General features: G+C 35.1%; 2 protein-coding genes across 3 annotated transcripts; both read left to right on the forward strand.

The window, feature by feature from the left end:
• The first annotated feature begins 401 nt into the window (after positions 1-401).
• LOC114051814 (olfactory receptor 4C12-like) lies at positions 402-1,331 on the forward strand. Its single transcript, XM_027874217.1, has one exon. The coding sequence runs from the start codon at positions 402-404 to the stop codon at positions 1,329-1,331; it is 930 nt and encodes a 309-aa protein (XP_027730018.1).
• A 7,449-nt stretch (positions 1,332-8,780) lies between these two features.
• LOC114051853 (olfactory receptor 140-like) lies at positions 8,781-11,645 on the forward strand. Of its 2 annotated transcripts, XM_027874244.1 has the most exons (2): positions 8,781-8,822; positions 10,731-11,645. In XM_027874244.1, exons 1-2 carry the CDS (start codon positions 8,781-8,783, stop codon positions 11,643-11,645), a joined length of 957 nt encoding a protein of 318 aa, XP_027730045.1. The 2 variants fall into 2 exon arrangements, with proteins under 2 accessions (XP_027730045.1, XP_027730046.1); XM_027874245.1 differs by lacking the exon at positions 8,781-8,822 and having other exon boundaries at positions 10,725-11,645.
• The last annotated feature ends 271 nt before the right edge of the window (positions 11,646-11,916 follow it).

Genomic DNA, 11,916 nt, shown 5'->3' on the forward strand with positions numbered 1-11,916 from the left:
TGGCAACACTTTCCTATATTTCTTGTCTATGCACTACTCTCACTGAAGAGATTAAGTGATAGGGAAGGCCAGACTCCAAATCTGTTCATAAATGAAGAATCAATGGCAGCAGTAGATATTGTGTGTGGTGCAGTAGATGTTCCAATGGGTTACATCCAGGCTTACTGGATGATGTACTATTCTACTTGTTATTGATATTGACTAAATTTGCCATCAGAAAACCTGTATCTGTCACCTGTGAGCTATATAATCTTGTTTTCTCCATACAGATATATATCTATATATATAAAGTGAAAAAAAAAAGATTGATCAAAGTAGAAAATTTGGGCAAATTAGGAGCTATCTACATTCAGAGCCACCTGACAATTGTCTCTGCTGCTCTGCTTTGGTACAAAAGTGACATGGAAAACAGGAGCAATGTGACTGAATTCATCCTCTTAGGTCTTATAAAGAATCCTGAGATGCAGAAAGTCTTATTTGTTACATTTTTAATCACCTATATCATCACCATGATGGGCAATATTCTCATTGTGATCACCATAACCTCTAGCCAGACTCTGAATTCTCCAATGTATTTCTTTCTTTCTTTCTTGTCCTTAATTGATGCCTGCTATTCGTCTTCAATTGTCCCCAAAATGCTTGCAGATTTACTGTGTGAAAAGAAAATCATTTCTTTCAATGGGTGCATGACACAAGTATTTATTGAACATGTTTTGGGTGCCTCTGAGATTGTCCTCCTCATTGTAATGGCCTTTGACAGATATGTGGCTATCTGCAAGCCCTTGCATTACATTACTATAATGAATCATCATTTATGTTGTCTGTTGGTGGTATTGGCTTGGACAGTGGGCTTCCTTCATTCAACAGGACAAATTCTTATCACACTGTGGCTCCCATTCTGTGGACCTAATGTCATAGATCACTTTTTGTGCGACATTGTCCCTGTGATCCAACTTGCCTGCACAGACACCTTCATGGTTGGTCTGCTGGTTGCTGCAAATGGAGGGTTAATTTCCATGATTAGCTTTGTTATGTTGATGTGTTCTTATGTTATCATCCTGCACTCCCTGAAAAGTTACAGCTCTGCAGGGAGACGCAAAGCTCTCTCTACCTGTACTTCCCACATTACTGTTGTCATCTTGTTTTTCGTTCCATGCATTTTCATGTATCTTCGACCAGTGACCACCTTCCCAATGGATAAAGCTGTGACTATATTTTTCACTCTTATCACTCCCATGCTAAACCCATTTATCTACACAGTGAGGAATGCAGAGGTAAAAAATGCCATGAGAAAGTTGTGGAGCAGAAAAGTTGTTTCAGATTACAAATGACATAACAAAGTCAATCTGGGTTATCCGCAGATTCAGAGTTGTGTATGAAGGATGGTGGGCTGGAGGATAAAGAGGGAATAAGGTGGATATGGGATCAGCACAGAAATAACAAAATAGTCCAAATAGTGACTGGACAACCTAAGGTCAATTTTCAAAGAGTTTACATGTGTAGCACAGATGAGCATTGATATTGGACATTTATGGGTCCTTTGTATGTAACATCAGTATGCGAAATGTAACAAATGTCTGATCTATTTCAATGTGACTCTTTGGATTCATATTGATTAGGTAATTAGGATAAATTTCCTGTGAATAGGCCATATGTAAATTTAATGAATGTTTACAACAACCTTCAGATGCATCCATGCACCTAGGTAGATTTGCCAGGGATGCAACATTTTTAAGCCAGGGAGAACCTACAGAGGATATCAAGAATGTCTCTAATGCTTCATTCCTCATAGTTCATCAGTTCCAAGAAATGTTGCTTATTAGGGGGGAAAAGTCTACTATTCTCAGAAGGCCATTCATTTGTGTACATAACAGTTCTGGCATGAGGTGAAGATTGCACTTGATGTAGTCCACTCTACAAGAAAAATAATAAACATCAGGGTTGTCAGAGCTTGGAGAGCTCAAATGAGGAAACAGAAGAGAAAAAAAAAGTAGTAAGAACAAGAGTATAAGGACAAGAGAGAAGAAGATAGTTAAGCTACTGGTTGTGATCACAGTAGGAAAGGGAAGAGAATGAAATTCAAGGTACTGGATCCATTTCTACAAAACCAATAGTCATGGGAGAATCCATTTGACTTCATAATTCAGACAAGAGGCTACACAAATTTCCAATTTGCTATATGAAACTTGCTAAGTGAAACCAAAGTTTCACAATATCACAGAATTTGAGAGTTGGAAGGGACCTCAGGAGCTACTGGGAAGTCAAGGACTCCCACCTTCATATGTTACCCTAGAAGGTATCAAATTCTAACACAACATAAATCTGAGAAGGTATAGGAGATTGAACTAATTTCTCCAATGGTTCACATGATACTTTTACCATTCCTTTCCTTTTCCTATTATATGTATTATTTCAAGTCTTAATTAAATGCTTTTCTTATTGAATCCAAGTGTCTTTATATGATATGGTAATAGAAAATGGACTAGGTAGGAATGTGGACCAAATAGATGTAAGAAACCTGCTAGAGTGTGTGAGGGGTTGTACAAAAACTAAGTTACAAGGATTTGGAGGATTTATATCATCTTTTAGGGAAATGACCACACAGAATAATAATTAGGGAAATGATTATTTGTTAGGGAATTTGAAAAATCTTGTCCACAAAAGCATGATTTCTATTTCAGGATTTCAAGACATTCCTATGAGAGTTTCCACAGTGAACACAAATTTTAATGGAGTAGAATTGAGTGAAGAGATATGATGCCAAATTTATTTTGCCCTATATTTGATGATGAAAAGAACATATTTCATTACTTTTCTTTGTTTTCCAGTTTCATGGAAAGAAATGGACAACTCATCAGATTCCATTTATTATGAACTTTTTTAATAGTTATAAAAATAGGACATGGCTAAGCATAAAAATGTGAGGTATGTGATTATGAAAGAAGGCAACCCTTTTTAAAAACATACCAAGAATGTTACATTCAAATAAGTTTTTTTCCCCCTTTAAACCCCTTAAGGATTCTATACATTTATTCTGATAAAGGTGACATGAGTAGCAACATTCCTAGGATTCTTTTCTAAGTTTACAAAACAATCTCAAAATCTTTAAATATTTTCAATAACTTTCACCTTTTGAGATTGGATTTGACCTTCGGAATTAACAAAAATTCATTTGAAGTTAATGAATATAATGGGAGTACCAAATTTGGGAGTCATAGGAACAAAAAGATACAAGTATTAAATAAAAAGGGTTCATGCTAAGAGAAGACCTGCACTAACATCATTTTCTATGTCAAATGAAAAAGGCTAATTTTGAGGAGTGAATTATAGATTGGCATCCAAAAAAACTCAAAAAAGTCCAGAGATATGCTGAGAAATTATTATATCAAGGAAATATCAGGATGACTTACCAAGTTGAGGCTTAATATTTTGTTTATTTAATTTTAAACATAAAACTATTTTCAACAACAACAGATAAGCATATAATTAAGGAGAATACAGAATGTATTCTGTATACATATATATATATGAATATATATATGAATATATATACATATATATGTAGTACTTTATATGTTTCAAAATATGCAGTTTCAATTTGAGATTACAAATATATAGCAATCATTAACAATTATATTATTATAATATCATCATGAGATTCAGAATAAGAATAGAGCTTATAGATCATTTTTTACAATCTCTTTATTTTACAAATTAGGGACCTGAGGTCCAAATAGTTAAAGGGATTTGTCCAAGGTTTCAGGCTAGCAAGTAGGGGATCTGGGAGTGGAACTCAATTTGATTGCCATTATACCACCATGTCACCCAAAGTCCCTTTCCTACTCTTAGTTTCCAAGAATTCCTTATCATGGAGTGTGTGAAGATACATACACACATATTGTATATATGTATATTATATGTACACATACACATGTATGTGTGTGAGTGTGTAATCTTAACTATGTAAGCGAGAGGATTTGGGGAAAAATAGATAACTCCCTGAATATTTTTATAAGACTGATCATCTGTATAATAAAGCTGTAAAAGAATGTTACCTGATGATTATCTTTTTGCTAGGATACAATTTGGTCAGAAAAAAAAAGTAGTTGGATTATTATTTTGTTGTTGTTGTAAAGATTAGTGTACAACTGGAATTATAACTTATTTTTGCTAAATATAAGAAAAAAATCAACTACATTAAGGGGTATTTTATCATAACAGCTATAAAACTATACTCTTTAACAAAGAGTTTTTCCCTCCCCTTTTGAGGTTACTGTATATCCCCTACTATATATTCATACATTCTCTTTAAGTTCTAAAATTTATTATCATATAGCCCTGAATAGCATTCCATGTTAATCTTATTACTTTCAATTACATTTGTTATGATCTCTTTCTCATTCCCAATTTTGGGAGTATGAATTTCTGTTCCTTAATTTGTTTTTCCCAAATTTCTTATTTCTTAATTACATTCCTAGCCTGGATTCTCTGCCACTTCTTTGACTCCTGGGCTGTCTGTACCACCTTTGAAGGGAAGATCTTCTGAAATCTTGTCCCTTTCTCCTGAAATGACTCCATACAAAAATGAAAACCACAGTCATCTCCCAAATCAATTCATGTTCACGCACTACCAATCTGAGTGCACATTATTGAAACTGCAAAATTGACCATAACATCTTTAAGAAAGTATCCTAATCAAAACTAACATAACATAGGAAACTTCACTCTATGACATTCATAGAAAGATGAATAATTCCCCAGTAAAAAGGAGGAGGAGGATTGATAGAGTCTCACAGCACACGATAAACTGATCAAAAAGGTACGAAAATTAGAATTCAGGAGCAAGTAGACATCATTTCACTAAGCTATACTAGTGGATGATTAGCTGCTATACACCATTGGCTTTGCTCACTGTAACCCAAAGTACTTTCCTTCTGGATAGGGCCTGTGAAACAGTGAAAATACAATAAATAAATGAAATAGACTCTTTTCAGATCAAACACCAAGCAAAAGAACAATTGATCAAATGAATAAGCCATATAAATTAGTTTGTAGAAACAGAGGGGTTTATAATGACAATTCAGAACCATGTAACATCCAGAAGAAATTACATAAGGGCTACATAGATGAACATGTGTTTAAATCCTACCTCTGACACATACTGGTTTTCTTTTGGTATTCTGGGCAAGTCAGTAAGCCTTAACTTTCACAGAAAGTTCCAACCAAAATTGAAAGGAGTTTCCTCACTTATGAGCTGGCTATACAAGCAAAACAAAACAAAACAAAACAAAGAAAAAACCATGTCTGTGTACCTATATGTAGATGTGTATGTGAATATGCATGTTTATGTATGTGTGTATGAGTATGTGTGTATATATTTCTTTATAGATGAGGTGAGGGCACTGGAGATGATAAATGAATATTCATCAATCTGGGTTAAACAGTAATAATAATAACAATAAAAGTAATAATATAATTTATAATCTTTATATAACATTTTAAGATTTGCAATAGTTTTACATATATTAACACTTTTTTATCATAATGCTATGATGTACAAGCTATTATTATGACTATTTTATAGATTACATTGCTGGTAAGTTTCTTTGGTAGAATTTGAACTCAAATCTTATTTTTTTCTTAGAACTTCCAGTTATTTTTTACTAAATATACGTAAGAACACCTAGAGATTTCCCATTAATCAAAAAATGCAGATAATAACAACCAAGTAGAATTGTAGAGTCTGTTATTGAACAAATTGCCCTGAAAACTGGCATATTATTACTACAACACAGCACAATAAAGAGGCTTGCTAACCAAATTCTGAGGGAAAGACAAAAGTCTCTATTTGCTGCATGTGGCTATCAGACCAAAATTTGATGCATTTTATCCTAAGTATCATATGTGTGCATTTGGAGGCTGTCATTCTCTTTAACTCAAAACATTGGTGTGCACTTGGACTAGATCCATAATCCAGAAAAGATTAACAGTAACTCTAAAGTTAAAAGTATTCTATTGCCTCACTGTCCAACCATAAATCATAGCCCTAAAAGAATGACTAATTTACTCAGAATTTGATGGGCAGCCAACTCATGACTTAACTCATGACTTTATGTCTCTTGATATTCATATGAAAAGGAATGAATAATAGCATTTTTTTATTTCAACAATTGATTAAATATTTAAGTCTTTACTACATATAACACACTATTTTAAAGACCTCAAAAGGAGTTTACAATCTAATAAAGGAGATATGATAAGTACACAAATAAAAAAGGCACAAGTTTGTTGTTCCATTGTTCAGTCATATCTGACTCTTTGTGACCCCATGAACCCTTCTATCCTTCACTATCTCCCAAAGTCTACCCAAGCTCATGTTCATTGCTTCCACGATAGTATCTATCCATCTCTTTCTCAGCCACTCCCTTTTCTTTTTGCCTTTGATTGTTCCTAACATCAGGGTCTTTTCCAATGAGTCCTGTCTTCTCATTATGTGACCAAAGTATTTAAGCCTCAGCTTCATTATTTGAACTTTCAGTGAACAGTCTAAATTAATTTAAATATTGACTGACTTGATCCCTTTACTATACAAGAGACTCTCAAAAGTCTTCAGCACCATAATATGAGAGATCGATTTTGCAACTCTCCATTTTTCTTATAGTCCTGCTTTCACAGTCATACATTGTTAACTGGAAAAAGCATAGCTTTGACTATATGGGACTTAGTCAGCTAGGTGCTGTCTCTGCTTTTTAATATGCTCTCCAAATTTGGCATAGCTTTCCATCTAAAGAGAAAGCATCAGATAATATTTTAAAAAATATTTAATTTTATTTTATTAGCAATTACATGTAATCCAAAGTTTCAATATTGTCATTACTGAGTACAATGTTTTCCTGGTTCTGCTCATTTCATTTTGCATCAGTTCACACAAGTATTTCCAGGTTTTTCTGAAAGTGTCCTACTCATTTATTATAGCACAATAGTACTCCATCAATTCATATATTACAACTTGTTCAGCCATTCCCAAATTGATTGGTATCCCCTCAATTTCAAATCCTTTGCCATCACAAAAAGAGTTGATAGAAATATTTTTGTACATATAGGTCCTACTTTTTTTTTTCATCTTTTTGTTGTGCAGACCTAGTAGTGGTATTTCTGAGTCATGGGGTATATACAGTTTTCTAGCCCTTTGGATATATGAACTCAGATGTTTTTGACTCACATTTTAAAAACTCTTTGTTCTCTTCTAGGAAAATAGAAAGTAAAATAGAAGTAAAATAGAAAATCCTAATATTTCAGCACTTCCAAAGTTCTACTCTAATGTTTAATTAAGTAACAAAAACAATTACATGTTCACCAAGTTTATCTAATGGGACTGAAATGCTCCTGAGAGCTCATTACCTATCACAGGTGAAGACACTTCAAAAACCTTACTCTCCAAAACAACACATGTCCTGAGGCTCCAGAGAAAGACATTTTCCAAAGATGCCCTTGAAAATTATGTGTATCAATCAACAGAAGAATTGTAGCTGAGACATCCAACTCTTCATGGGCCACACCTTTTCTTCCCTCTGCTGAGTGTAACTGCATCAAAATCATCTGGGTACCTGGGCAGTGGGCCTAGCTGAGGAGCCCAGTACAGAGGGCTCACAGGTGAGGCTTAGGGATTAAGAAAAGATAATGCTTTTTGACCCTCTGGGGTGAAGGTATCTGACAAGACCTTTTAGAAGAGATTGAGTAGAAATGGTGGTGGTTATCCAATATCATCCCTGAATATTTACTGATCATTTGAGCAGTGTAGGTCTCCCTCCCAATCTGCTTCATAATATTAGCAATTCATCAGCTGGTCAAGATGTGTGAACAGATGAGAATATAAATGGAATCTGAAAGAAGAGTTCGTATGGCTTATGAGTAATATCATTTATTTATTTAAAGAGGTTCTTTATTTTTATCTTGAGTCAATACCCTTATGCCTCTCCTCCCAGGGATGGCAATTCTACACCATTACCCGCCCCCAACACACACACATTTATAATTCTTCTACTCCAAACAAAATCAGTTGCCCACATTTGCCATATTATTCAATGTGATGCATGTGTGTCAGACAAACAGACACACACACACACACACACACACACTCACAGAAAGAGATGAGAGAGAGAGAGAGAATGCATGGGGGAAAGGGCAGAAGACCTGACTAAAAGCCTTTGTCCAAGGTAACCTTGATAATCTGTTATTACTCTCTGTATCTCCCTTGCATCAATACAATTGAGGTAGTCAAACTCATACTATCTATGTTGTTCATAGAATTTCAAGACAGAAGGGCACTTAGAGGTCATTTAATCACTTAATAGATGAAAAAGATGAAGCCCAGAGACATAAAATGATTTTTTTCCGATACAAAGTTATACAGCCATTATTTAAACCTAAGGCCTCTAACTTGAGTCCCAGTGTTGTTGTTGTTTTATTTTTTCCTCTTCGAAATCCACATTTACACTGTTAAAGAGATGCAAGGACTTTGCAAATTGTTAAAAAAAAAAAACTAAGAAATTCCAGTAGCTAACCAGTATTATTGTCTTGAACTTCTATACACTGTCTTATATTCATCACAAAGGGACCTGTTTGGAAGACAAAAATAGAATTAATAAAAAATGCTTAAGAAGTGCCCAATTCTCCCCCTTTTATATAAGCATGAGTCTAATCATGATTGATATCCAGATGGTTCTTGGTCCATTTCTCTTTGAAAGGCAGAAAGACAGTTAAGAATTTTCTTAATTAAAATGTTCATTTTAATTACATCTTGCTTTGGGAAAAATAGGCAAATTGGTTTAATGAATTGATTGCATTGCTTGATTAGATTGGGTTTTCTTTATCCTAAAGTCAGGCTGGTACTTTCCAAGAGAGAACAATGGGAGCTCATTGAAGATAAGGGAAGGCAGAGAAGAGAAAGTTTGAAAATAATCAGAGCAGGGACAAGAAAGGAGTGGGGTTGCAGGATGCGAACTTTTCTCATGGATATGACTATTGATTCATAAAGTACTATAGAAAATCATTAAAAGGCAGTTAGTATGTGTAATGGGGGCAGCTAGGTTGCACAGTGGATAGAGTGCCAGACCTAGAGTCAGGAAGACTCATCTACCTGATTTCAAATCTGGCCTCAGGTATGTACCAGATGTATGAACCTGGGTAGGTCAGTTACCTGATTTACCTCAAATTCCTCATCTATAAAATGAGCTGGAGAAGAAAATGGCAAGCCACTCTAGGATCTTTGGCAAGAAAACACCAAATGAGGTCACTGATTTGGACATGATTGAAACAACAACAAAAGTGTGTATAATACTTATATAAATAATTATATTTAGACATAAACATGTATGGAAAGAGCAAACCAATGAATGTTCATAGAAAGGGAATGACAATTCCATATTTAAATGTTACAATTCTTGCTTGTATTTTTGTATTTAAAACTAAGTGTTTATTTGTAAAAGGAGAAATTTATGATGTATTTTATAGTTGTAATCTTGTATAAACAGGTTCCTCATGATGTTTGGTTTCCTCATCAAATTGAGGTTGAACATTCAGTAGATGATGACTGCATTCAGTTCAACTTTGTACATATTCAATTAAAGAAATATATAATAATGAGCTGTTCTTTTACTTCTGAGAATCATCCTGAAAATGGGAGATTTTGATGTATTCTTTTTCATAAGTACATTAAACTCTTTCATCTTTCCATGAAATGCTTAGTACTACACTGGCTTGGAACAAAGGGCTTCTTTCTTTTTTTGCAATTATAACAATGATAAAACACTTAAAGCATTTGTAAAGCATTTTATCTCATTTGATTCTTGGAACAACTGTAAGATTATCCTAAATTTATAGATGAGGAAACATGTTGAAATATATTAAATGATTTTCCAATGTACCTGATAAATGTCTGAGGCAGTATTTGAACTTAGGTCTTCCTGGCTACAGGTCTATCCACTATGCCATCTAGCTGGTGGACTAGTTTCTTAATTTTAGACCAGAGATTAGGGTGCAGGATTCTCATAAAGGTCAAGCTAAGATCAAAGGATGAACTTGTAGAATTTTCTTAATCCTTTATTATGAGTTCACTCTTAAAACTCATATATTATACCCAAGAGATATTATATAGCAAAAGTCAGAGAAATTAACTTAATTTCCCAAGATTTCAATGCTATTAAATAAGAAACACAAGAGCTTCACTTAACTTCTCTGGTTTTCAGTCCAGTATATAATACAGTGATAAATTAGGTGCTATAATTGTTAAAGAGTGCCATGGAATGAAAGCAAGGAGTATAGGGAATGAATGGGAGAAGAATGGTGAATAAAAGGGAAGGGGGAAAAAAAGCTCTTCCTACTTCAGGAGTTAGAGACTAATACAGTATGGTGGGAAAAGTGATGATTTGAGAATCAGGGATCTAGAGTTCAAATTCCAGCTCTGTGTGTTATTTAGTAGTTTATATTAACTTGGTTAAGTTGCTTAACTTGTTTGGCATCCAATTTCTTCATCTACAAAATGAAATTAGACTTTGTGACTTCTAAGATACCCATGAGCCCTAACATTATGATCTTCTGATCTCTGTCCCTTGGGGAATCTGCCTGTGGCCCAGAACTAATTAATTAGTTATATGTTCCCCTTTCTCCTAGGTAGACTGGCTTTCACTGCAATGTTCCCTCTCTGAATGGAACACTTTGACTCTCCAAACAATGTTACAGAATTTATCCTCCTGGGACTTACACAAAACCCACAGCTGCAGAAAATCTTCTTTGTAGTATTTTTATTCATCTTCCTCTTCACTGCCTTCGCCAACCTGTTCATAGCAATAACCATTGCCCTCAGCCCTACCCTTTCAGCTCCCATGTACTTCTTCCTCACTTATTTATCCTTTATTGATGCCTGCTATACCTCAGTCACCACCCCTAAGATGATTGTTGACTTGCTGTATCGCAGGAGAACTATCTCCCTCAATGGGTGTCTCAGTCAGCTATTTGTTGAGCATCTCCTTGGGGGCTCTGAGATCATCCTTCTCATTGTCATGGCCTATGACCGCTATGTCGCCATATGCAAGCCCTTGCACTACATGACCATTATGCGACCTAGTGTGTGCCGACTGTTGGTAGTAGTGGTCTGGGTCGGGGGCTTAGTGCATGCCACTGCCCAGATCCTCTTCATGGCCCACCTACCCTTCTGTGGCCCCAATGTCATTGATCATTTCATGTGTGACCTGTTCCCATTGCTGAAACTCGCTTGTACTGATACCTACATGCTGGGGATGGTTGTTGCTGCTAACAGTGGAGTCATGTGCATGCTGATTTTTTCCATGCTGCTTGTCTCTTACGCTGTCATCTTACGCTCCCTAAAGACACACAGCTCAGAGGGCCGGCGCAAAGCCCTCTCTACCTGTGGCTCCCATTTCCTCATTGTTGTCCTGTTTTTTGTGCCATGTATCTTCACCTACACACGACCTGTATGTACCTATCCTATAGACAAGTTAGTCACTGTTTTTTTTGCTATATTTACCCCTATGTTAAATCCTATAATTTACACAGTGAGGAACACAAAAGTGAAAAATGCCATGAGGAATTTGCTTAAAAAAAGAGTCACTTCCACTTCCCAGTGATTCAAAGGGAATGTTAGTGTTTGCATAGAGACAGATAATACTCTGTGATTACAACACATAGGAAATAGTCATTTGCAAGGGTTGGGGGAGTTATCCAATAAGAAAAAAAAGAATTGCAAGTTGATTGCACAGAATCAAGGTTTTGGCTATATATATGTTGGGTGTGGAGTGGGATGTGAACCTATGGAATTCTAAAATGATAGTACCCTATTGTCTACTATCCAATTGCTTGTTAAATAAATTAAATAGAATTATAGATTATTAAAGCTGA

Source organism: Vombatus ursinus, unplaced genomic scaffold (genome assembly GCF_900497805.2).
Source record: "Vombatus ursinus unplaced genomic scaffold, bare-nosed wombat genome assembly UNPS02014806.1, whole genome shotgun sequence".
NCBI classification, from domain to species: Eukaryota; Metazoa; Chordata; class Mammalia; order Diprotodontia; family Vombatidae; genus Vombatus; species Vombatus ursinus.